The following is a 26,705-nucleotide window of genomic DNA, read 5'->3' on the forward strand; positions in this document are numbered from 1 at the left end:
TCTTTGCGTGACTCTGGAACCCAATTTGAGAAGAACAACGTTCCGCACACTGGCCATGATGGAGCCATTTGCCTAGTTGTGATGCTTGAATTGCACCTTGTTGCCATGCCTGGCACCGGGCTTCCAGCTGTTCGATGCGATTCTTCTCTAAGTTGTGGGCACTCACCCTTAGGGAAACGGTACAGCTTTCTAATATGCCATTGATAACAGGCTCATGTTTCGTACCTGCAGGACCACAGCATTATAGACTGTGAATTTTGTTGTAGACAGAGTCCATGTTGCTTCCAGATCCAGTGGTGGAGGCGACCATATGTGGTGCTGGCTTTCTTAATTCACAGATCCCTTTCGTGGTCAGCTGTGGCTTCCTTAGTCAACATGCAGCCAACACAGGTCAGTGTGTGGCTTGGAGCCACACTAAAATGGGAGGAGAGGTAGATATGCTGGAGGGTAGGGATAGGATACGGAGGGCCCTAGACAAATTAGAGGATTGGGCCAAAAGAAATCTGATGAGGTTCAACAAGGACAAGTGCAGAGACCTGCACTTAGGACGGAAGAATCCCATGCACTGCTACAGACTAGGGACCGAATGGCTCGGCAGCAGCTCTGCAGAAAAGGACCAAAGGGTTACAGTGGACGAGAAGCTGGATATGAGTCAACAGTGTGCCCTTGTTGCCAAGAAGGCCAATGGCATTTTGGGATGTATATGTAGGGGCATTGCCAGCAGATCGAGGGACGTGATCGTTCCCCTCTATTCGACATTGGTGAGGCCTCATCTGGAATACTGTGTCCAGTTTTGGGCCCCACACTACAAGAAGGATGTGGAAAAATTGGAAAGAGTCCACCGGAGGGCAACAAAAATGATTAGGGGACTGGAACACATGAGTTATGAGGAGAGACTGAGGGAACTGGGATTGTTTAGCCTGCAGAAGAGAAGAATGAGGGGGGATTTGATAGCTGCTTTCAACTACCTGAAAGGGGGTTCCAAAGAGGATGGATCGAGACTATTCTCAGTGGTAGTGGATGACAGGACAAGGAGTAATGGTCTCAAGTTGCAGTGGGGGAGGTTTTGGTTGGATATTAGGAAAAACGTTTTCACTAGGAGAGTGGTGAAACACTGGAATACGTTACCTAAGGAGGTGGTAGAATCTCCTTCCTTAGAAGTTTTTAAGGTCAGGCTTGACAAAGCCCTGGCTGGGATGATTTAGTTGGGGATTGGTCCTGCTTTGAGCAGGGGGTTGGACTAAATGATACCTGAGGTCCCTTCCAACCCTGATATTCTATGATTCTATGATCCTGGTGTCTTCCAAAGCTTATGGAGGGGTCTAGGTGAGGCGCTGGCTGGTGCATAACCTCAGTTTTCGCTGGGCTGATGGGGAGGCCAGCGTTATTAGCCCCTGCAGCAAAGCGGTTTGCGAGACCTTGTCAGTTTGCTGCTTCAGTCCAGGCCCAACCAGCCGTCTGCAGCGGTTCCTGAAAAGCCGGCGGCTGGCAGGGCCCGAGCCTTGGGCTGGCTAGAAACGCTCTCTGGAGCCCTGGCCCCTTCCAAGTGCCCGCTGTGGGCGCTCTGCAGAACCGACTCCAGGAGGAGGGGCGGGGGAGGGAGGCAAGGGAAGGGTTAACCCCTGCCTGGCTCCGGCAGCGGGCAGTGCCTGGCCGGTGCATGCTTTTGCCTCTTCCAGCAGAGGGGCCGCTGAGTCACCAGGGCCCCGCTTGGTGAATGGCTGCGCTCAAGAGGGGCTGGGCTGCCCTTCCGCTCCCGGCTCGCAGCTCGTCCCGCTCCGCAGTGCAGCCAGCCCGGCCGGCGGGAGGGCGCGGGGCAGCTCAGCATGGCCGTGACCCTCAACAGCCGCTTCCAAGGTAAGCGCGCCCCGAGCCCGGCGCCTCCGGGGCGCAAGAGAGCCCGCGCTGCCCCCTGCGCTGCCCGGCCCCCGCCCCACCCCGCTAATGCCCCTCTCTTCCCGGCGCAGGAGGCAAAGCCTACGGGCAGCGGAGAGCGCAGCAGGAGGGGCGGCTGGAGGAGATCAACAAGGTAGGAGGCGAGCGGGCGGGGGGCGCCGGCCAGGACGGAGCCGGGCGCGCTGGAGAAGCTGGGTGCACGGGGCGGGGGGGGACCTGGCCAGAGCGTCCATCCGGATTGCGAAGGGGCTTTGGGAAGGCGAGCTGCTCGGGGGGGGGGTCCTCCCCTGTGGGTGCTGGTTTGCCAGGGTCTGAGCTGCTCGCTCCTACCTGCGGCTGCTGGGAAGGGGGCCGGGGGGTTGCGGTCCCAGCCGCCTCTGCTCCGGCTCCCCCCAGCTGGGGCCGGGACAGGCCGCCCCGCAGCTCCACGTGGCTGGCGGGAGCCAGAAGTTCCTGCCGCCCTGCGATTTCCGACACACGTCGCACGCGGCTCAACCTGCGTCCAGCCCAGGTCTCCCACGTGTGAACTGGGGAAAGGGGCCAAATCTTGGCTTCTGGCGTGGGTGTGTTTTGGGGGCATAGGTGTGTCTAGGTGCTTGCGCCACCCCTATCACACCCCCTGCCAGGCAGGGCCTAGCTAGCCACAGCTGACCTCTGGGGAAACTGAGGCACGGACCAATGATGTCACTTGCTAAAGTTGGGATGGGAAAGCCTGAACTTCAGTTCAGGACTCTACCCACAGGGACACGCTCTCCTACCTCAGTTACCCCGCTCTCTAGTAAAATCTGCTGAAGAGCCTCCTCCTAAAGCAATTCTAATGTGCCTCCCTCCAGCCTTGAGCTCATCCAGTGAGCCGTGCTAGGTGGGGGCCAGCGTGTTAGGGGTAAGGATGGATGATTTGTGTTTCTTCACTGAAAAGTTTTGAAATCCCCCTTTCCCCCTCCCCCATCAGATTCTCAGCTTGACACAACAATCAAACATGCACCGTTTCTTAAGACACCTTTTGTTAGCCGGAGTGACCATGGTCAGTGGCGTTGTGTAGTGAAGGTCCTAGATCTGGCTCAGTCCTCCTCTTCTCCCCCCCCCCAAAAAAAACAAACCCAAAAAACAAAACAAAACACCTTTCCAAGCGTGTCACTAAAGCCCTCCAGCTCCTAAACTGCGCTGCAAGTGAGACCACCGCCTGTGCCCGGTGGGGAGAGCTGTCTGCAGACAAAGCCTGGGTGTCTCCCAGTGTAAATGGCAGCTGATCCCTTGGCTTGTGCCCTGTTTCGTCTCCCTTGTGGAGCAGATTGAAATGGTTAGGAGCTAGTTAAAGCTGAATCCTTCAGCTAGAAGCCCAAAAGCGACGAGAAATCGGCGTGAACTAAGGGTCTGTGTAGAGAGCTGGGAGGGGAAGACGAAGGCGTTTGCAGGGGAAGGAGGCTGCGGGGGAAGAATCCATATGAGGGGGGCTGGATGGAGGGCTGGATGGAGATCCGAGTTGGAGTGTTGGCTGGCAGGAGGGGTCTATGAAGGGGCACTGTTTTGAGGTGGGGTGTGTGGAAATTGCGGATGATACTAAACTGGGAGGAGTGGTAGATACGCTGGAGGGGAGGGATAGGATACAGAAGGACCTAGACCAATTGGAAGATTGGGCCAAAAGGAATCTGATGAGGTTCAATAAGGATAAGTGCAGGGTCCTGCACTTAGGACGGAAGAACCCAATGCACAGCTACAGACTAGGGACCGAATGGCTAGGCAGCAGTTCTGCAGAAAAGGACCTAGGGGTGACAGTGGACGAGAAGCTGGATATGAGTCAGCAGTGTGCCCTTGTTGCCAAGAAGGCCAATGGCATTTTGGGATGTATAAGTAGGGGCATAGCGAGCAGATCGAGGGACGTGATCGTTCCCCTCTATTCGACATTGGTGAGGCCTCATCTGGAGTACTGTGTCCAGTTTTGGGCCCCACACTTCAAGAAGGATGTGGATAAATTGGAGAGAGTCCAGCGAAGGGCAACAAAAATGATTAGGGGACTGGAACACATGAGTTATGAGGAGAGGCTGAGGGAGCTGGGATTGTTTAGCCTGCAGAAGAGAAGAATGAGGGGGGATTTGATAGCTGCTTTCAACTACCTGAAAGGGGGTTCCAAAGAGGATGGCTCTAGACTGTTCTCAATGGTAGCAGATGACAGAACGAGGAGTAATGGTCTCAAGTTGCAGTGGGGGAGGTTTAGATTGGATATTAGGAAAAACTTTTTCACTAAGAGGGTGGTGAAACACTGGAATGCGTTACCTAGGGAGGTGGTAGAATCTCCTTCCTTAGAGGTTTTTAAGGTCAGGCTTGACAAAGCCCTGGCTGGGATGATTTAACTGGGAATTGGTCCTGCTTTGAGCAGGGGGTTGGACTAGATGACCTTCTGGGGTCCCTTCCAACCCTGATATTCTATGATTCTATGATTCTATGAAAGACTAAAGTGTCTGTGGGGCCAGGCCCTAGTTAGTCTTAATTCCCACTGGGTTCTTCATGTAACTGCCTCCTGTCTGGTGTCTGGCTTGCTTCCCCCAGCCCCAAATGGGAATAGACCTGCTGACCTACTCTCATGGCTCGAGGGACCCAGTCCTGCCCCAGCAAGGAGAGCCCCATCCCCACGGGCTGGATCTGTGACTCTGGTATTAGGGGGCCATAGTAGTGAGTGAGGTGCCCAGCTGTCCTTCTGAGTGCTTCAGTTCCATTTCCCAGTGCACGTAGGGATCTTCAGAGACTATGGAAACTTGTGGACAGGTGAAGGAGGGTGTCTCCCCAGCCTGCCATAGGGTGGGATGGGGAGGTGTCCAAAGCGGAGAGGTAGCTGGATAGAGCCATATGGGTGTTCGCTGGCAGAGGGCCCAACAAAACAGAGCTGCCCCTTTGAGCCTCACAGAGCCCCTGGGTGTGCTCTGCAGGCTGGGCAAGGTTCATACATCATGGGACCATTTGGCAGGATGATGGGAATGAGCAGCCAGGCCTGGTCCCTTCCCAGCAGCTTCCCACTCCTGTCCTAGTTGCATAGCTCAGATCTGAGGTTATGTTTGAATAATCCAACCAGACTGAACCAGGACCGGAGCAGAGGGGCCCGTGAAGGTAAAACAAGTGTAAACGGCCCTCTTCCCCACAGACCTCAGTGCTGCTGTGGCTTCAACAGGGGCAGCAGCAAACCCTGAGGTATGCAGTAATGCTTCCCCATAAACCACAGTGGTGCTGTGCAGGGAGTGTGGCTGGCCTGAGAAGAGGGCAGGGGTGTGGCAGCCAGGAAGGAATGGAGCTGGCCTGAGCCTGGGGTGGAGATTGGTCTGGTGTGGGGCAGGAATGGGTGGCTGGGGCAGGACGGCAAGGTGAGGAATGGGGAATCTGTATTACGTCCACAGCCACTGGCCGTGAGTCTAGCGTTGTGTCCCCTCGGGCCCTGTGGTGCTGAGGCAGAGGAATGCCTTCAGGGGGCCGGTCTCCGACAGCTGAGAGATCAGAGGTACATTCAGTGGGAGGGATGGGGTGGAGGTGGGTGCCTTTTTTCTCTCCTTCAGTGGGCTCCCTGCACACTCTTCTGGCCTGATCCAACCTGTGCTGGGCACATGGCTGGTGCCAGGCGGGCACTTTGAGAGAGGCCCCATTGCACTCTACCCTGAAACTTAGGCCTGTTTTCTCCACAGCCAGTGGCCCTTGGAGGAGCACTTCCGCTGCAGGAGGTTAGGGCAGGAGACTGCAGGACAGCAAAGCTGGATCTACACAGGGGCTGTCTCTTGACAGCAACCCCCGAGCTAGCGGGCTCTTCCCCTTCCTCACTACAAGGTGAGGACTGAAATCGTGTGTGTGGATAAGGGCTGGGCCTCTGCCAGGGACCGTTGTGTGCCAGTGGATGCTTTGTGGCCAGCTGCCATAACGGTCCCTGCAGGAGCGCGCCCTGGGAAGAATAGGAGCTATTGTTCTTGGGAAGGGCTTTCAACTTTCACCCCAGCCTGTACCGAGCTGTTCTGATTTCCTCTCCCAGGAGTGCACAGTTTCTACTCTTGTGAATGCTGACTTGGGTCTTTTCTCCATGCTCTGTGTAGCCAATGGGTGAGCTCGGTGGTGGGGCCTCCGGACGTCCTGCAGACCTTGGCAGGGGGCTGGAGGGAGGAACAGCAAATCAAGGATTAGAGGGTTCAAGGGACCGTTAGGGTAAATGCCCTTGGTACCAGGGCTGGATGAGGTCCCTTTCCCTGGTGCAGTATAGAGGAGGCCCCTGGGCTGGAGGGGGAAACCTTCTCCTGTCCCAGAGACTAGGATACAAGATGGGTCCATCTTCCCCCCCCCCCCACCTCTCTCCTGTCTTCCGTGCCCATGCCATGGACAGTAAGTGCCTTAATCTCTCAGGGGAGGTGCTTCATGGAGGAAGGGGAGTTGGGATGGTAAGTGCTGGCAATAGGAAGCTGGCTGGGTTAATTCTGGGTGGCTTTGGCACTTTACCAGACTTCCTGCTGTTCCACCTGTCAGGAGGCCCATAACGAGTGGGCTGGAGGCTAGGAAGAGAAGAGGGTGTGGGGTGAAGGGGCACGTCCATGAAGGGTCTCAAAGGCTGTGGGGGCGTGTAATGGATTCTGAGATGGACAAAAGCCAGTGAAGGCTTCAGGGAGGAGCGTGACAACATCTGGAGCTCATCCAGGCCAGCACCTTCCATCTGAGCATCTCTTGAAAAGGCTGATGAACCTTCCCAACCCCCATGGGGATGGGGAGTGTCATCTCCATATTACAGGTGGAGAAACTGAGGCGCAGAGGGGAAATGACTTGCCCAAGGTCACAGAGCAAGCCTGTGGCATAACCTGGAGTAGAACTGAGGTGCCCCAATCCCAATCTCTTGCCCTCACTGTGTGCCAATGTATTGCACTTGGTGGGTTTCTCTTCTGGGTATGGATGAGAGCAGCCAGGATCTCTTGGACTGACTGAGCCCTGTAGAGTTGGGACCTCTGGAGACCACAGAGGAGGGGATTGGAGAGGACTTGAACCAGTGAGAGGCCTGAATAAGAGAGCACCTGGCAGAGGAGAGGTAGACACAGTGTCTGATGTGGGGGTGATTTAAGAGTGAGATACCAGGGCAGCTTACAGGGCTGGGAGATGTGGAGACTAGAGAGATTGGGGTCAGTTCTAGCACTGCCTGATATCCAGGGGCAACTGCGAGATTTGGGGCTAAGAAGGCTGAGGAAAGAGCTACGTTCTGCTCTCTAACCTCCCCCAATCGCACCTGGAAGTGTCAAGGGCCAGGACTCTGGAAAGCTGCTCTTCCCAGAACCCTCTGACACTTTGAGCTGGGGTAGTTTCAGCCCATTGCACTGAGTGGGAACGTTCTTATGACTTGTGCCACCCTCATTCTGCGGCAGAAGTCTCCTTGTAGGGGGGTTTGGGTGTCTGAAATGCAACGAGCTTGGATTTCCTTGGAGAGCTACTTAATGCCCTTGCTGGCTTCTCCCCCCCCACTTTAACACCTCTCCTGGGCCTGAGTGTTAGGGTGTGCTGCCCTGAGTGTTAGGGGTGCGTGTTCTGTGCACACAACTGCTGCATGAAACAGGCTGCAAACAGCCTGCAAATACTGCGGGATTAATGGGCTGGAACAGCTGCGGACAGTTAACCCTGCTCTGCTCTTCTTGACCAGCCTCTGTACTTCCTCTCTTCACTGAGGGTGAGGTAGGATAGTTGTTTTTTGCCTTTTTAAAAATCTGATCAGCTGTGCAACTGCAGAGATTTAAACCTCTCCAAATCCTCCCAACTGTAACATAGCTGGCATACCAGGCTGTGCAGATGGCATGGCGGGGTCGCCCTCGAGAGCCAGCCCGGACCGTATATGGAAAAGGAGAAACTTTCTCCAACTTTTTCTGAGGGGATTTTCCAGCCTGCAAAATCCCCAGGGCTGCAAACAAGCTCCATTAAGCAGGATAGAGATCTGTTAGGAGCACCTATCCTCACTCCCTAGCAGGCTTGGGGAGAACAGTCAGGGATGCCACCTGGGAAGCTAACAGCTGGTCCCCTCTGGACTCTGCTGTCAGAAGCTGAAATGGTGCACTTAGTACTCTCCTGACTCCTGTGTGGATAAGGACCTCTGGCAGGAAGCCATTCCCCACTGCTGCCTCCTGACTGCCAAAGGGCATTGAAGCTATCCTTTCCAATGTGTTTCTTTCTTAGGGGACTGCTTTAGGGACTTTGACAAAAATGCCCCAGTTGAGGTCCCCACTTCAAGGGGCAGTCTCAGCAGAGCCTAAGAATTCAATGGCCCGTTGCGACAGGCCCAGTGATGGGCACTCTATAAACACTATAAATGCTATAGGTAGATGGGCCTGCCCCTCGTGAGGGACAGGCTCCTGTCTCCACTGCAGTTGGAGGTGTGATTGCAGCATGCGTAGGTTTGATTTCGCTTCGGTACCAATAGCAGTGAAGCCATAGCAGCGTGGACTTCCGCAAGAGCTAGCCACCCCAGTACACACCCAGGGTCCTGGGCAGGCTTGCACCATGCATGCTGCGGTGGCTTTGCTGCTCTTGGTTCCTGAACTAGGTAGCTCTCCACATGCTGCAATCATACCTCCATACCCTGAAAGGTCCAGGTGGGTTAGTGGGGTGGGGCTGAGGGGGTCTGTGCTTTTGCTACCCCAGTTGTATTGCAGTTAGAGAGGGCTTGTGCATCCAAGTCCATATGCCTAAAGAAGATGTCCTCTAACCAAGAGTAGCTCCGTCTAATCTGTGCACTCGGTGTGTCTCATTTGTGCACTTCTGCATAGTAATAAGATGCTAGATAGGCAACTAGGCCCCTAAAAGCTGGAGCCCCAGCAGAGGGCTCTGGGAGCAACCTTAACCGCTAGAGCAGAGCCCAAGTCGCCAGACCCTGGGGGTGGAATTCCTCTGTGATATTGTTAATGCCTGTTGTTCTTATCACAGTGGCTACAAACAGGAATTGTATACAGTGTTGAGGGTGGAATGTTTCCATTTGAAATGTCTTCCTTGTTGCTTTGCACATCCCAGACCAGGCCCTGTGAGGGCTGCTGGGCTGTGACTCTCTCCCCCGGCTGATGAAATGCATTCCCCCCCCACTTCCCCGGCCCCAACTTCTTGTAGCAAGAGAACTGGCTGCTGACATCAAGATAGCTGAATACCTGCTGGGTCAGTGCCACCTGCTCTTATGTGTTGGCATCTGGGCACCTTCCCTGGCAACTTATAGCTGGCCTAGGGCAGCAGGAGTTGATGTCCTCCCATCCTAAATGCCTCTCCTTTTTCACCACCCCTCCATTCTGTGAGAAAAATATACCCACTGCTCTGCTCAGCATGTTCCGGCAGTAAGTCGTGGGACTGGGAGTCAGGCCCTGGTTCTGTACTGGCTCTTCCACTCCCTCCTCTTGTGACGTTAGACAGGTCACTTCTGCAGAGATTGTTTATACCCATAATAACCCTCCCTCCCAACACAGGTTCACTCTGTAGCCTGCGAGTCTGCCACCGTGCCCCATGAGCTCTACAGAGGGTGGGCAGATGGTGTATGGGGATAGTGTGCTGCTGGAGTTCTGGATGAGATACGAAGCCAAGGGCATGACCACTTGTGTCCCTCACCGCTCCCCTGAGACTCTCTCTACGTATAGAACGCTAACCCTGATGACCTGGCTGAATTCCACCTTGAGTAATGGCATTCTGCCGCCCAAAACTCCCCTTGCACTTTCAGCTGGGTTCCAGGGCTGAACATAGTATTGAACTGGAGAGTGATACTCTTTGCTGGATCATTTTTTCTATTCAAGTGTGGTTCAAAGGGAACCAGACTGGTTTACGTGGGTGAGGGGAAGGATCTGGGTGTGTTGCTTAGACCAGCTGTTTAAATTCTCAAGTGGAGGTGCTGTAGTGGTAACAGATGCTAATGCAACACTAGGCTGTATCAGGCAGCGTATGTTACACAAGCCTAAGGATACTGTGCTTTTGCCACCTTTAGAGCAGTGTTCAGATCTGGTCACTGTAAAGAAAGGTCAGGTTAAGTTGCAGAGAGCATGGTTGGGAGCAGGGGTGGTGGTAAATGGAACAGGCAGGCTTGTGCATGAGGAGAACCTGAATAAAGTGTGGCTCGCTGGTGGTGAGAGAATGATCCAACGGTAACATGACTGAAATCTTTAGTGAGGGGCTTTTACACAGCAGAGCTGCTTGATCTCTCTGAGGTTGCTTGAGAGACCAGAGCTAAGGGATGTCATTCTGTTCTGTGTTGGTTCTTACACTCTGCTCATCACCATAAAATCTGAGCACTGTCGAGAGGTATATTAAGCAATAACTAATTAATTAGCAAGAGTTGAGAGGGACCCTATTAGAGATGGGGCTATTTAACAGAATGCAGATTTGGATCCAGACTTCACCACTATGTACCTCAGTTTCCCAGTCATTAGGTGAGGATAACGATACTGACCTGCTTGGAGAGGCGCTGATGAAAAGCACGGTGTGAGAGCGAGGTGTTACTATTCAGCCCTAGTGTGCTGATCCAGGCCTGTCTCTGTGCTATAAGTAAGAATGCCAGGAGCTGTTTGTACAGAGCGGGGATGGGGTGGGCTCTGAGAGGGAGGAGGCAAGTATGGTAGGATTTTTTTAAAAAATGACTGCAATTGAATCATGTAGATGGGTTCTTGGTCAGCTCTGTGCTGGGGAAGAGCCAGCAGTGCATTTGGGGGTTTCCCCAGTGTGACCCACGGACCTCTTGGTGCCAGCTGGCAGAGGGCACAGGAGTGCATAGAGTTTTACAGGCATCTGCTGGGCTGGATATATGCATAATAATTCACTAAAGGGTGGCATGTGAAGTCTCTATTGAAAGCCAGCAGCCACTTGGTTACCATAATCACTGTGACAAGTGTGTATGGGTAATATTGAAGGAGTTAGGTTTCTATGCTGAGAATTATGTTCTTAAGGCAGGTGACCAGGAGGGGACAAACTTCGAACATTCTTACGGCAGGGGGTAACGTGTCCGGTCTCCTGTGTGTTGTATGTCTCACAGTGGAGGCTGGTTTGCATCCTGAGCCAAATGCTAATCAAGAGGTTGCAAAAACCTTCAGGAGAGGAAATTTGCAGAAAGAAATAAACATCAGGAGGCGGCCCTGCTTACAAGTAAACCCAATGGGTTGTTGGGTTATAATGGGACACAGAGGTAGGTAGACCCTGGATATTTCCTTGGGAGGGGGGCAAGCTGATAGAATGACTTGTCTCACAAATAGAAGATCACAGCCAAACCTGGCTGTAAAATACTGAAAGGACTTGGGCTGAGATTTGCTCCAGATAGAAGACATGACAGTAACTGGTGCAGTAAGTCTAGGTTGTCAAATGCGTGTTCTGATTTTGTTTTATATGTAACTGTCTATTTCCAATATTTCTACTTGCTATCTCTTGAACCTCTACACGTTGTTAAATAGACTTTTACTTGATTTCACTATCAGCCTATCTAAGTGCTGTGTGTGAAGCAGAGCAATGATCTGAGAGGTAACAGGGAAGCTGGGGTGCACTGTTTCTTTGGAAGCAGTGAATCTGCGAATACTGGGAGTGTCCAGTGGATCAGGGACTGGGAGCTCTGGGAGTCGCTTGGAGGGCTCAGGGGTTGGAGTGTGCCTATCACTAACCGGTTGAGAGACAGCGGGGCCTGCAGAGGCCTAGTGGGCAGTGCTTGTGTTGCCTGTGGCCGGTGCAGTCATGGAGCTGACCTCCGATAGGTGGTAGCAAAGTGCTTCTCAGCCCTGGGTATCCCTGGGAAGCATCACATCCCGCCCCTCCCACCATCCATGCTGGCCACTGCTTTGGGTGTGGCTGACTGGTTGTTTTCTCTCTTCTGAAACAGGTGTCAAATGTACTTAAAGCCCTAAAATCTCCAGACTAGAGATGGCTGAGTCAGCACCTGATGGTCCCAGAGCTATAGGCGGAGACTTTCTGAGCCACCTCAGGGGTCCAGCAGCCTGGTTCCTATTTTGTTAGCAGTAAAGGCTGTGTCCAGCAGGGTTGTAGGAAAGAACATGCAAGTTTCCAGTAATGTTAGTGACGACTGGGCATCCCAATACCTTAAGGCCAGGGGCCGCTTCTGCTACTCCCATGCGTTGCAGACACAAACTGTGTAGCCATGAATGTATGGAGTGTGCAGCAGCCTCAGCCCACTGCCCCTCAATCCCTTGGAGGGTCCTTGCCCCATACAAGCAAAAAAATAAACGGCAGCTGTTAATGATTGCTGCAGAGAAGAATGCTGAACACGGACCAAGTGACTAAATTCCTGGACGTTGGGTGGACATGGGAAGCTGGAAAAGAAGCGGAAGACCCTGCAGTTTGCAGCTGCAGGGAGTATATTGCCAGCAGAGGTTCGCTGGAGGGGCACAGCGGTGGAGCTTGCTGTCCAGATCCTGCTGTGTGCTGGAGCTCCAGGCTCTTCACCTTGCAGTGCTAAGGCACTTTAATAATAAAGCCGTGAGATGATGGCAGTGGAGCCTGGAGACATCTGCAAGTGGATGAGCAGAACTGACAGGCATGCCACTCCTCCAGCACTTGGGAGAACCTGTTTCCTGCCTCAGTGCATCAGAGGCACTAGCTGTGTCTCGCTAGTAAAAGGTCCTCTTAACTTAGTATCCAGTGTGCACCACATCCTGAGTGAATCCAGGAGCTTCAAAGCCCTGAGAGAACTGTGCTGGCTCTAAAGAACCAAAAGCCATTGGTGTGTATGCATAGAGGAGAGAGAGGTGAGGGGGTTGGAGTCTCTCATCTGCTACCTCAGACTCTATATGGCTATATCAGGAACACTCTTATAGTGTCTGCCTATGGACAGAACTGAAAGGAATCCCCCGGCATTGCCGCTAGAACAGTCCCGGAGTTGCTGGTGCAATGAAGGTGTTGTCATTAAGAAATCTCCAGGCACTGTGATTCCCTCTTGGTTCCCTAGGATTCTCACTATAAGGGTGGGGGCAGGAACTGACTCATTTTAGATCTCTCCTGGCACTGATGATATTCAGCTTTGTAAACAGCATCTGTTTTTGACTTTTGGCAGTTAATTCCCCTCTTGGGTATTTATCTAGTCAAACACACATCCCATCTTAGACTTGCCCTAGGAGTTTTGAGGAGCTTTGCCTTGTGTTTTTAACTTTTGGGACTTTTCTGCCCCTATTAGGAATTTCTCTGTGACCCCAAGTTCAGTGATGAAGAAGATCTGGAGGAGAAACTTGCGGTGTTCAAAGGTGAGACTTAGCTGCCGCTCTCTGTCCCCTTTCACCTGTACTCTGTGTGCCAAGGGTAGCCTTTTCCCAGGAGCTAGGACCAGCCAGACTGTAGAACTCGCTGCCAGAAGAGATAAGTGACTAAACTGAGATAACAGCCTCCTCACGTTTCAGACTAAGCGCTAACCTTCACTGTGACTTGTTTTCCCACAATGAGTCTTCACACACAGACACACACCCTCAAGTGGTCCCTCCGCAGGCACCTCTCACACAACTTTGGCAAAATAGTTACTCCTCTAAGGGCAGCTCTGCGCTCAAACATGTGTTCCTGTTTTCCAGCAACAGCACAGCTGCCATGCTAGCAATGGCTGCACCATTGCTTGAAAACAAATACAGAATCTTCCAGTGCAGGCAAGGCCCTAGAGGGTGAGAAGGGGAGGAGAGAAAAAGTATTTCGATAGATCCTAGGAGATACTGAGCCAATAAAGTGATTGTAGCCATATAAGCACCTAGATTGATTGGACAAGTGAGTAGAAGCCTCTGCTACAAAGTTGGGCTCCAAACTTCCTCAGAATTGGAGGGTCTTGGGATCCCTGTTTAGGCCACTTGTCCCTCTTGTCTTTCCTAACACGCTATAGATTGCCGTCCAGCCCAACCCATTCCCTCCCAGACCCCTTCTCCTAGTCCAGTCCATATTGATGGAGTTTAGAGGTGTGCCCCATCTTCATTTTCCACCCAAAACTCTCCTGTTCCTAGATCTGGGGTTTTGGTTTAGGCCTGGAATGGTGTTTTTTTTTCTTTTCTTTTTGTGGTGGGGAGGAGGGCAGCACAAAGCATGGATCTGCATGTGGGGCTCTCTGGGTGTGGGGTTTGGGCCCGTTTTGGGTGGGGCAAGTCTCACGCTGAGCTGTCTTGGCTGCCTCTGTTTCTCAACAGGCCGTTAGAATCATAGAATATCAGAGTTGGAAGGGACCTCAGGAGGTCATCTTGTCCAACCCCCTGCTCAAAGCAGGACCAATCCTCAATTTTTGCCCCAGATCCCTAAATGGCCCCCTCAAGGATTGAACTCACAACGCTGGGTTTAGCAGGCCAATGCTCAAACCTTAGGGGATGTCTGTGTTGCAGCTGGGAGGGGGATTCCCAGAGGGGGTAGACAGACTCTCACTCTAGCTCCATTCGAACTAGCACACCAAAAATAGCAGCATGTCCGGCGGCTCGGGCTAGCCACCAGGCTCCAAGACTGCCCGATCCCCTAGATCCGAGCTCCGGTGGCTAACCTGAGCTGCTGCCCATGCCGAGCAGAGCTAGTGCAAGTCTGGCTCCCCGCACTGGGACTCGCACCTTCCAACTGCAGTGTAGACAAACCCTTAAAGACCCTGCCCTGGGAAAACATGCCTTCTGTGCCATACTCCCCTTGGTCGTCTGTCCTCACGCACACACGGCTCCTCAGCAAATAGGGGCCCATCTTTAGGGGCCCTGGGGCAGCTGCCTAACCTGCTTCCATTCCAGGCATTGGCTGCTTTTGACTTTGATCTCAGCCCTGGAGGGTGCTGGCTGGTGCCTTGCCCAGTGGAGAGTGAGGGAACTGGATGTCTCCAATTTCCCCCGGTTCTCCCTCCCTCCCACCCACTCCCATCACCTGCCTCTCCTTCCATTTTTGCTGAAACCCTGAATTATTTTCCCTCTGAATTGGGCTTTCTTCAAACATTGTGACTGTGGGTCACAGCCGCAGAACTCCCTGTAACAGGAGGCCTCGGCATCTCCTCCCCCCCCGCCTCGTGCATTTGTCTCCATGGCTCGATGGCCTGTTCTGTGGGAGTCCCGCTCCCTGCCGCCAACACCTCCTCCAGCTTCTCTCAACAATCGGCGCATTGTGTGTCCCCCTCGCCCAGCTGAGCCAGAGAGTCTCAGGAGCCCCTGTGCAGAAGCGGTGTTTGTGTGAATGCGCTGGGGTTAGCAGGGCAGGATTTCACCCCATTGAATCCCGGCAGCATAGGATGAAAGAGAAACATGAACGTGTAGGCTCAGGCTCAGAGCGCCATGGTATAAAGCTGCCTCTGTTCTCTGCACTGCCTGTCAAACATTCTCAGAGGAACAGAGAAAATAACACACACACTGCGCACAGCAGACATGCAGTGGGGGACACGTTTCAGATTCGTATGCTGGGAGGAGTGACCCCAGTGCTTGAGCCTGGCCAAGTGACTCAGAGCCACAAAGAAGGGCGCTCCAAGTAGAGAATTAAACCTGCCTCTTGTCCCAAGAGCTGCTGTCCTAGTCCCTTGCTGCTCTCTGTACCTCTGGCCCACCTGCCAGTCACAAGCTATTCCCCCGACAAGCCCAGGATTTCTGTTGGCGACTGAAAGGGGGCTTGCTGACGAGACATTTGTCAAGGTGGAAATTCCCTCCTGCAGCTGGTCCTCTGCTGCTCAGCCATAGGGGCAGTTCTAGCATCATGCCCTGCCCTGTGCTTGGTTAGGCCTCTTGCCCTGAGCTGAGCCACAGGGCAATGTAAACAGAGGCAGCTATTTACCTGTTGCTGGTAGAACAAGGACATGGCACAATGAGCAATTAAACTGCAATTTGCCCGTAGAACAAGGAAATACTGTGATGGAGCTGGGACTTCCCTGTGCCGCTATAAATGACCTTGCTTAATGTTACAAAAATAAGGTGGAGAAGAGAGGGAATTTCTTAATATAGTGCCCACCACAGTGGTATCAGGGCATTGCTTAGAGCTTGGGGCAGAAGAATGTAGCTTTGTCCATCCAGGAGTGTCCTCCTGAGCCTGGTACTGTAAAGCACAACAATACTCTGAAATAACAAGGAGTCCAGTGGCACCTTAAAGGCTATCAGATTTATTTGGGCATAAGCTTTCATGGGTAAAAACCCCACTTCTTCAGATGCATGGAGTGAAAATTACAGATGCAGGCATAAATATACTGACACATGAAGAGAAGGGAGTTACCTTACAAGTCTTTGTGGATACAGACTAATACGGCTACCCCTCTAATACTCTGAAATGATGCTGATTAATAAGGAGCAGTATCCAGCACTTGCCCAGGGGCTTTGCTGGCATGGGGAGACAATAACACAGCCTCTTCCCACTAGGAATAGCGCACCGCGTAATGGGAATGCTTGTGGAGCTAACTACATGGTAGCAACTTAAATGGTATTAGACATAGGCTGTTTTTCATAATAGAAAGTTATTGTAACGCATCTGTAGCCCTCTTATGCGTCAATTATTGCCATGCTGCAGACTATAGCAACTTGGAATTTCAAGTTGCCAGGAGCAACAGAATCTTCTGACCCAAACCAGACTCCTACCACTTGAGCTCGAGGAGAATCTCCTTTTAGAGGTTAGCAGTATAGGGCCATGGACATAAAGATGAGTTCTGATTCTAGCTGCTAGAGGAAAATTGTGCATATACACAATAGCCAGTTCATTATACCAAGTGCCAAACAGTGGGTTTCAGTGGAATGCCTTTTAGCTCTCCGTGCAGTAAGCCATCCCAAGCTGTACACTGTCTTGACTCTCCTGATTCTTTAGGTGTGTCAAAGGACACAATTTCTTCCCTCACTAGTTTTCCAACCATCCCTGCCCATTGTGCCTTAGTGTTTAAATCCAGAGTGAAGGCTGTCATTCAACCATCCAGTGGCTAGTTAGCTGACAGCTTGGGGCTAAATCAAAGAATTTGTGGCCCAATACATCTGCCTTGCACTGATCTTTCAGAAAACAGGATCATTTACCACATCAAACCAGTTATCCATCTACTCTAGAAACCAGATCAGCCAAGTAAAATACAGCAAGGCTCTGTCACATGAGGAGATACAGGCCTGCTGCACTACCCAGTGTGGAAAATACACAGTTCGCTAATGAGTGGTACGTGTTGCCCAGGTGCATTGCATGCACGGAGCTCCCATTAGCACTAACGAGCCCTATGCATTCACCCAGGGGCGACCCTGTCACAGTTCTGAATGGGGGGCTGTGGCACTAATTGGCACCTCTGAACTGGCATTTGGCCTAATTGGTTCTTAGTCCATCAAAAAGGCTTTTGTATCTTCAAAGCCCCTTTATGTGACCTGAGATCAGGTTCAATTGCAGAAACCCTGGCCCAGTTCTCACTCATGTCGTATATGATGTCTCCCATGGATCAGCGAATTCTGAAAGGCGTGTCTCTGCTGGTAATAGACGTGGTGCCTCAAAGTTTAAAAAAAATGCACTCTTTGAAAATCTATTCAGTGCATGTTGTGTAATGGTTGCTAATGGCTGATCTCTCTCTGGTGATGGTGCTGCCTTTAAGTGGTGGGGCTAAAAATTTCTTGAAGAAAGAGCACTATCCTGTAAGAGCCGCTGTGCCTCGAAGAGGGGATGAATTCATGACATGGGCAGGCCTGCCTGGATCTCTTGTCTCCCGGTGAATCCTATGGACAGGTTACCCCACCCAGTGGAGCAGTGCCCCTTCCAAGTCATCAAGAAATCAGACCTAAGCGACTGGGGAAAAATCAGCCCTTTACCTGTGCAATACTGTATTAATGTAAATCCCTCCTTCATACCACAATGTCCTCATCCGTATCTCGTTACCTTGGTCTGCCACTGGCCACTGCTTTGTACCATGTCTCTTTCTTTCCTTTCCCTGTAGGAAAGGAACCACGACGGAAGTCATTACTGAGCTTTAGAGCCCGTTGAGCCTGCTTTCAAGGCTGGGCACTAACCCCAAGAGCTTGGACATTTGTGTCCCTGTGTGACCACCCCGTGGTGGTATTAGGCACGTCACTCTTTGTATTCCAGTAGCAGTCGGAGCCCCCACAGCTGAGATCAAGGCCCCATGGTGCTAGGTGCTATATGTACACAGTCAGAGGCATTCCCTGCCCTGAAGACTTTACAGTCTGACTAGGCAGATGGGTCTCAGGTGGCAAGGGAGACACAGGCACAGAGAAAAATAACTTTCCTGAGGTCCCATAACAGATCATTGTAGAACCAGGACTAGAAGTCAGGTCTCCTGACTCCCAGCTCAGTGCTGTATGCAGTAGGCCTCACCATCTTGCGTCCTCCCCTACCCACACACAATAGTGCAACTGTTAGGCATTTTGGGGTGTGGGGTTTTTTTGCCTTCCTCTGAAAGGCTTGGTTGTTGCCAGCTTCCGAAGAGTCATGTGGTGCAAGACTAGCTGGCAAATGATCCATTCCGGTATAACCACCCTGTGTGTTTCATTGCATCCTCTTGGTGATCTAGCCTCTGTGCCCAGTCAGGGAGCAGTGCCACTCAGTGCTGTCCTCTACCTCAGCTGGGATGTGGAAGGAGCTGCCCTGAGAGCCTGCTGAAGCTGCTCTGATTTGCTAACTCCCTTCTGTGTGTCTCTTCCAGAGAAATACATGGAGTTTGACCTGAATAACCAAGGCGAGATTGGTGAGTGACCCCTTGAGGAACACATCAGTGCTGCTAGGCCAGAAGGAGAGTGGTCTGTTGGGGCAGACACTGGGACTACAAAGCATAAAGCCAGGGTTGCTGCTACTTTTACAAACTCTATCTCCAGGTGCTGATAAAGAGACCACGGGCTGCTCCCCGCCAAATCTCTTGCCTGGTCCTGTGGAACCTTACTCTGTCACTTGGCTTCTGAGAGACTGACTCTGTCCTCACATGTCCAGCCTCCTGTCCATGGTCTCTGTCTGTCTGTCTTTCTCTCTCTCTCTCTCTGGGTCTCTCCTTGCCTGCTTCAAGCATTAGACATGTGTCTGCTCTTGGTCCCAAGCTCCCCTCTTTCTCCTGGATCTCTGCTCAGCCCTCTTGCTTCTCTTTCTGTTCTGGGCTCCTTTCCTCATGGTTCTCTCTCAGTAAGTATCAGGAAGAGTCATGGATTCCTATCCAGGGTTTTATGCTTGGATGAGCCTGCAGCGTTAAGGCTTTGTTTGGTTTGAGGTGGAAACCAAGCAAAGCTCCTAGGTTTCCACCCAAAACCAAAGCTCGCTTGTCCTTGCCTACCTCCAGACTCTCTGTAAGGGGAGAAGGGGCTGTCCCCCAGACCTCTGTAAGGTGAGGTCTAGGCTATGGAGCTGGGCCCAGTTTTCTGTTTTCACCTGCTGAGATCTCCCGGCTTAAGGTTTTTAAGGAAGGCTTTTCTCACATCTGGTAGTGGTGCTATCTTGCTCTTTCCCAGGGACAGGCCCCGGCAGCTGAAAAGAGATGAGGCCAAGCCACGGTGTCCAGATCCAGACTTTTGCAACGTTCAGGATTTGGGTCCCAGGTTTTGCCTTGGGCCATCCCTGTTGCTAACTTACCCAAAGTACAGGGTATTCACTGTGTCTGTCTGTCTTGTTAGTTCCCTGCAAGCCACAGCCGCCTCTACCTCCTTTAGCTGATCCAGTGTCCCTGGTGGGCGGGGAGGAAGAAGGAGACCTGGCTCCTAACCCTGGTGCTGGTTAGGAGGAGGAAAGGAGCCTGCAGCTCATTGTTCAAGTGAGAACAATCTGAAGGAAATTGCCTCAGATTCTGCCTGAGGGTGGGGTTTTAGCACCACTTCCAAGGGGCCTGTTTGGGTCTGGCTCGGTTTCTTTAATATTGGTGCTTCTCTCTCTCCCTCCCCCCAATCTCCTCCCCTGCCGCTTGCCTCCTACACTTCAGGAGAGTTGGAATCCAGAGACCCTCGTATCTTCTCACAACAGGGTAGGGATGGGGAAACAGGCACAGATGCCATGATTAGCCCCAGATCATGCAGTGAGTCAGTAGCTGGGTTAGGATTAGAAGCGAGGGGTCTGATCCTATGCTGTGCCCTCAGATGGCTGCACCTCAAAAGTCAAAACCCAGTGGGAGGGGCTGCAAAGGTGGCTTTATACCACCTTAGCCCTGCGCTGCTCCAGGGCCACTGGCCTCAGCAAAAGTCAGAGCAGCCCTTAGCTGTCTAACTTGCAGCTTCCTCCCACCTTGGCACAACCTCTATGCTCAGGTTTATGGTAGGGGCTGTCTTATGTTTTACCTCAGGATAATCTCTAGTCAGTTATGGCCGTACACTTCCAGAGCAATGTTGTGGGGTCGAGGCAGGAGAGAGTGGTAGATTCTAACAGGAGGCTGAATTCACTAGTGTTTGAGGCACACAAGTATAATAGTATGGATGCCACCGATACTTGTTTGGTAACTAAACGAACTTAGACATCACCCAGAGGAAAAATATCTGTAATTCTTGGTTTCTGTGGTACCTTTCTGCTGCTGACTGTCAGCCCTGACTTTTGCAAGAGCAGCATGGGGCTGCAAGGGATCTCTCCTGCATTATTTTTTTATTTTATACCTTGGAAACGTGAGGCACAGTGGCCATGGTCAGCAAAAAATGGCAGCTTAGGTTTTGCTGGATCTTTTGTTTTGGATCTCGGAGTTGCCCATTGAGCATGCTTGGCTTGTAACTGAAGGGGTGAGGAGGACTGAGTTGTTAATGTAGATGTCCTGTATCCCGAAGGCTTATTAGTCACGTTCAGTGCTGCACTATCTCCCGCTGCCACCATTCCTGGCATTGGTTCTCTGGCTCTTCCTCTTGCAGATCTGATGTCTGTCAAAAGGATGATGGAGAAACTGGGGGCTCCGAAGACGCACTTAGAGCTGAAGAAGATGATCTCTGAAGTGACTGGAGGGGTTAGCGAAACCATCTCTTACCAGGACTTCGTCAACGTGATGCTTGGCAAGCGCTCCGCCGTCCTTAAATTGTGAGTGTTGGCGGTGTTTGGGGGGCAGACAAAGGATGTGATGCTGGGATCTGCGCTCCACGCTTTGGAGGTTTCGGGGGCCAGGTGCAGCAGGAGGCAGGGGCTGTTCTGCATGTCCCCGAGGGGCAAAGATGGAGCAAGAACCCATGTGTCCTAGACAAGCTGGGAAGCCTGAATGGGGAAAAGGATGAAGAATGTCTCTGGAAGGCAATGAGCAGAACGGCATCTCAAGGATGGAAGGAGTTGGGAGTCACTGTGGCGGGAGTCGGAGTCCAGCCAGGGTGAGGGCTGAGCCTGAGGGGAGGGGGGCTGAAGTTGTGGTGGCTCCAGGCCCCCTTTGCTTTCAATCTACCTTCCAAAGTTGGACCATGTGCCAAATCCAGAGGTAGGGCTGTCCTAAGTCTGTCACCACCTCATGCTGCCAGGAATGTGCTACAGAGGTGCCTGGTGTATCTGGAAGAGGCTTTGTCCTGCATTGACATGGCAGGGTTAAAGCAGCTCCAAAGCACACAGGACGCAGTACGCTGGAGTCCTCGGCCACTTGCCTGGTTGAGCCTGTGGCCCGTCTCACAGCCCTCCTAGGTGGTGCGCCACACAGTCACAATAGGCCTATCATGGGGTGCCGCTGCAGCTCGAGTAGATGTACGCCAGCTAGCTCGATCTACCTAGCTTGGGTGCCGATAGACACGAAGCCACGGCACCACGCACCTCAGCACGGCTTGCCCAAGCCTGCCTGGAACCCTGGGTCATTACTCATGGGGTCAGCCCTGTACTGTAGCCCATGCTGCCGTGATTCACTGCGCCGGTAACCGAGCTAGCTAGATTGCATCTACGTGAGCTGCAGTCACGCTCTGTGACTGTAGTACAGACATAGCCTCGTACTCAGGCTGTGGCCTGGTGTGTGTCCACACAGGTGTTCCCCAGGGACCACCCAGGTCCTATCACGCTCATGCCCCAATCTAGCTGTAACCCTAGACGGGGGTGGGGGAGGCTAGTGTAGCGATTAGGTCTTTTTCGCCTCTCTCCCACCTGAGTCTGCCCGGGTTTGCAGGACAGTAGGTTCCCTCTTGCTTTCCTGTCTGAAAGGCGTCCGCACGGAACTGGGAATTCAGCGACCGTGCAGAGAAGCAGGGAGGCTCCTGTCACTTGCCTCTTTCTACAGAATCCCCCTTCCCATCTCCTCACATCCATTCCAGAGTCCCCCCTGCCTGGTGCCAAGATTTTCCTTGTTCCCTTGGCACCGGAGCGGGAGGAGGAGGCACGTTTGAAGCAGTGCATGCGGGGGAGGGGAGGCACTTCTACTGTGGTATGAGCCACTGGTGTAAGCTTCTCACAGCCTTTTGTGCCCTCCTGACAAGGGCGGTGAAAGCCCTGCTGTTGTAACAAATGGCTTCTGGGCACCAGCTTGGCTGCCCCTAGCAGTGGGGTGGAATCTATGGGCTCCTTCCCCACCCTCCTCAATCCTCTCTGCCTTTCATGGCCACCAACCATGCTAGCACTGCTTTTGTGCTTAACCGAGATGGATGGATGGGGTCCTCTCTCCTCTGTGCCCCTCGTCCGTTTCTGAAGGATACCTCTAGTGCGACTGGCTCTCCAAAGTGGATGTTAAGGGAATCATTTTATTCCCCACACCAGCAGAACAATTGCCATTAATCTGCTGTGTATTTATGGTGAGGGAAATCTTTACCACCCCTCTCCCCTTAACTGCCCTTGGTTAGTATGTTAGTGAAGGATGTTTCTGGAGTTTTCTCCCCCAGCGATGGATTTGTTCCTAATAGTTCCGTGACTCCTACCACAAACGCTCATGGCAACCTTGGCAACCTTCTTCCCCTGCTGAAGCCTGTTTGATACTCTCCATCCTCTGCCCCAATATGACTAGTTTTAGGTAGACAGAGACAGGTCCCTTCTCAGCAGACACCCAAACAAGCATTCCATTGTCCTCAGGCCAGGGTTGAGTTTCTGCTCCAATTGTAAATGCAAAGTTCCAGTCCCAGCAAAAGCCACCAAACCAAGATAGCAGCTGCCAGCTGTTAAGTGGCTACAATTCTGAGGGAGGAATAAAGCAGTGACAGTTTAAAAAGCATTCTGGATTCTCTTTCCAGTTACGGCCCCACCCAATCGGCAGTCACTCCTCCTCCTTCTCCAGCACACAGTCGCTATGGATTGCTTGTTGTTGCTTCTGAATGTGCGTGCAGTGTAGTTTCCAGGGGGTGGCTAGTTATGCTGTCCAATGCACATGTCTGTAGGCATAGTGTATTAGAAGCAGTGATCTGCCATGTGTTCTCAATCAACTTCAAGTGGCTGCTTAAAGTGAACATACAAATCCCTTGCGCTCTCAGATGGGAACCAAATGGGCGACTTTGCAAGTGACATTCAAGGCACAACTTTTATGGCTGCTTCAAAAATGAGATACTGTGCCTTGTACTGTGTTGGCAATACTGCCCTCTACTGGCTACAGAGTAGTGGTGGCGATGGGGAAATAGCACAGCCATATTTTTGCAGCTTAGAGCGGATCAAGAAAAACATAAACCAGTTACTATTCTGCACATCTATAAGGCCTTGCATCTGGGGATCTCCGAGCACTTTGCTGGCATGTATTGAGCCTCACAACACTCCTGTGCAATGTAGAACATCTCTGTTTCACTGTTAGGGAAATGGATACGCAGAAGGGTGAAGACACTGCCCAAAGTATGTCAGGGGCAGAGCTAGGAATAAAACCCAGGAATCCTGACACCCAGTTTTGCATTCCAACTAGTGGACTTTCTAGCATAGGAGAAAGACCTTGTTGTTTTCCAACAGATGTTGTCGATCCTGGTGATGGGTTAAACTTTCACCTGTTTTCTTAACTCATGCTTCTGACTGTTTGTTTTTTCCAGAGTCATGCTGTTTGAAGGAAAAGCCAATGAAAACATCCCAAAGCCTTCTGGCCCACCTCCAGAGAGAGATATTGCCAGTCTTCCCTGAAGGCAATAGGCTGAGAGCCAAATCTGTCAGCACCGTGGTGGTCTGTAAGGAGGGTTACCTGTTTTGTTACTTTTACGTTGGTCAGTCTTAGTGATAGAAACTAATCTGCCTTAGAAGAGGAATGACAAGGGAAGCCCAAGGACCCCCAGTCCACAGGTAGCTGTCTCTTTGCTGCGTCCCCTAGCCAGTTTCATCGGTAGCAAAAGTGTAAATGTGAAACCAAAAATAACTGCAACCCCACCTGTGGTTCTCAGGTGAGAAATTGCTGATTGTTCTCTGTGGTCTCTAGCATGGATCTCTCTGCTAGAAAGGGCTGCCTCCTTTTGAACAGGTGGATCCTGAGCCACAATGAATCAAATGCCGAATCTGCATTCGGCACAGAGCATCCTCCAGTCACTCCCATGGGAAATTGGTATGTTCTTAACATGGCCTTGCTGCCAGTCACTACCTTGCTATCTGCGTCTCCTGAGGCTGCTGTTGAGTACTGCCCTGCCACACCTTGTAAAGTGCCTTCTCAGCTCTACCCTACGCCTCCATCCAGTTCCAGGATGCGCGGGATCTGGTGCCGAACTGGGATGGCTCTTTGGGGCCCTGTTTCCTTTCGTTGTTGATCAGGACTGTGGAAGAGATTTTGCTGGTGGTTACACCTTGCATGTGTCTTTTTGAACTAGGGTGCAAATCCATGAGAGTGCGGACCTGTTAAAGCCTCTGGGTGAGATCCTGGCCCTACTGAAATCAATGGGAATTTTGCCATTGACTTTCTAATGAGGCCTGGATTTCCCATTCTGTCTTGCAGTTCTAAGGCAGGCAAAATTCTCACTGACATCCACCAGTATTTTGCCTGCCCAAGGTGCAAGATTTAAGCCCTAAGTGTACTTCTTAAGCTGTCTGCAGGAACATATAATTGTTTGCTTATATGGCAACTACTAAAGAATGCACAAGTAACTTAAAGAATTCCTGCATAGCTGTAACTTAAAGGAGCTCATAACAGCAGTGAGACTAAAAATAGGCAAGAATTGCCCTCCCAATCACAATCACTGGCCTCCAACCAGAAGACAACAAAAAACTTCCATCTTTGACTATGGTGCAGGACAGAGAGCAAGCACCCCGTAGGGTCCCTCTTTGACCAAGGGGAATAAGCCCTTGCAACTGTGATCTCCTTTTTAGAAGCTAGAGAAACTATTCTGTTAAGTCATCTGTGGTAGAAGCTGTGGATCCATTGTCTGCTTATATTTATATAGTTAAAATGTAAACTTCATAATATATTGGGTTTGTTTTCCTTGTAATGTGAATAAGTGGCTGGCTTCTGAAGCTTGCAGCCTTCCTCTGCTCCACTGATTGATCCGTTCAAGTGCCTAGAATAAATCCCGTTTTAACAGCCAGTTGGAACTGGCTGTTATCTTGCACCTGAAATATTGGGGTGGTGGGAGAATGAGCCCAGCTTTTTTGCCTTCGAATTTTACAGAAGAGGCCTGTGATGTGCTGAACCTGTAGGTCAAGGAAAGGGGACTCCAGTCTGAGTCTTTAAGCTGTTCCAGAAGAACTGTGGATGAGTCTGTTTGTTCATATTGATGCCCTCAAAACCTCCTAAATTAGACATTGATCCTCCAAACATACTCCTTCCTATGTGCTTGAATTTACTCACATGCAGAGTCAGTTGATTTCAATGGGACTACTGTGCGATTAAAATTGAGCACGTGAACTTTTTTTTTTATGGGAACAGGGATCTTATATCTCACTTTTGGGGGTGGGAAAGACTCCCCTGCATACCAGAACTTAGATCTAGCAGGACTGTGCTCTGGACATTGAAGTGTTCGTTGCTGTGTACTCTGTATTTACAATGCTTGGAACGTAGTTGTTTGCCCCTGGGGTTTCATTGCTTATCGTGTTTCTTCCCTCCCACTCTGGCTTTTTTTTCCTTTGTCCTTGGCAGCTTTTAACTTTTGTGGTTTTTTAAATCATGCCTTAAATAAAAACAGATACCCAATTTATTGTTTGGAACACTAACTTGTCTTATTGCGCCTGCTAAAGGCTGCCCTTTTTAAAAAATGCCTTGCTATTCTTGTTCGTCTCAGAACGGCAATGGAGAGAGACATTGTGGGTGAGGGCAGCACAGCTCTACTTGTACAGACTGAAAATAAATCTTCTGAAACTCTGTGAAGCAAAAGTGTATTTAATGTTGCTACTCCGGAGCCTTGTCTAAACTCAAGTTGTTCCCAATAAACGAAAACTTAGTTTTTAAATCAATTTAGTTAAAAGGGTGCAAATCCCAGAATAGGCACTTAAATTACATCAGTATAAGACAGGTGAAAATCATTTAAGTCAGTAACTGATCAAATGCTTCAATGTTTGAGTTAAACAGTGCAAGGGAAGGTTTATTTGATTTTATTTTTTATAAAATCAAACATTCATGAAATAAATTTCAGGCTGCCTCCTGGCTGCTCACTTGCTTCAGGGTCACTGTTTGACATGCACACCTGTCTGGCAGGAGCAACAAGACTCTTCTGACAGATCTTCTCCACCCTCGCTTTTACAATGGTTTGGCTAAACCATCTGGGTCTCCATAAATAATCATCCAAGCAGTGACCAAGCTTCATGGTTCCGGGAGATGGCAGGTGGATTTCTTTTCCATCATCACGGAAGGCTGAGTATGAGATGCCCTTTTGCCCCAGCATAGTGGGACGTGGGGATGAGGCCTTGCCAGCAGCCTCTCTAAAGAATGTATATGTCTCATTGGGGCCAGTGCAAGTTCAGAATGTATCGTTCATTTTTAAAAAGGGGGAAGGTTTACACTTGGAAGACTTTCAGACATTCTTACATGCTTCACATAATACAGTATGACATTTAATCCTTGCATCCAGGTGTGGAGTTGTGACTAGAACCTTTGTCCTTCAGCTCCCCCTGCCCAAAACAGGGTTTTACCACTCGATCTAGAGAGAAAATGTTTTAAGGGGTAGTAGCTGAAAGTGTTTTGTAGGCTC

General features: G+C 51.2%; 1 protein-coding gene across 3 annotated transcripts; it reads left to right on the forward strand.

Annotated features, from left to right (window-relative positions):
• Positions 1 to 1,679: 1,679 nt before the first annotated feature.
• AIF1L (allograft inflammatory factor 1 like) lies at positions 1,680 to 25,725 on the forward strand. 3 transcript variants are annotated; one of them, XM_073314105.2, is made up of 6 exons: positions 1,682 to 1,857; positions 1,968 to 2,029; positions 13,028 to 13,094; positions 18,437 to 18,478; positions 20,598 to 20,760; positions 23,637 to 25,725. In XM_073314105.2, the coding sequence occupies exons 1-6, from the start codon at positions 1,827 to 1,829 to the stop codon at positions 23,722 to 23,724; spliced, it is 453 nt and encodes a 150-aa protein (XP_073170206.1). In that variant the 5' UTR covers positions 1,682 to 1,826; the 3' UTR covers positions 23,725 to 25,725. The 3 variants fall into 3 exon arrangements, with proteins under 3 accessions (XP_073170207.1, XP_073170206.1, XP_073170208.1); XM_073314107.1 differs by lacking the exon at positions 1,682 to 1,857 and adding an exon at positions 5,565 to 5,703; XM_073314106.1 differs by lacking the exon at positions 18,437 to 18,478 and having other exon boundaries at positions 1,680 to 1,857.
• Positions 25,726 to 26,705: the final 980 nt, after the last annotated feature.

This window comes from Lepidochelys kempii, chromosome 16 (assembly GCF_965140285.1).
Source record: "Lepidochelys kempii isolate rLepKem1 chromosome 16, rLepKem1.hap1, whole genome shotgun sequence".
NCBI lineage: Eukaryota > Metazoa > Chordata > Testudines > Cheloniidae > Lepidochelys > Lepidochelys kempii.

Excerpts from the sequence above, each read along its gene's own strand:
- AIF1L (XM_073314105.2), top strand. The coding sequence starts at position 1,827 with ATGGCCGTGACCCTCAACAGCCGCTTCCAAG. Across the intron at positions 2,030-13,027 it reads GGCTGGAGGAGATCAACAAG|GAATTTCTCTGTGACCCCAA; the intron begins GTAGGAGGCGAG and ends TGCCCCTATTAG. Across the intron at positions 18,479-20,597 it reads GAATAACCAAGGCGAGATTG|ATCTGATGTCTGTCAAAAGG; the intron begins GTGAGTGACCCC and ends TTCCTCTTGCAG.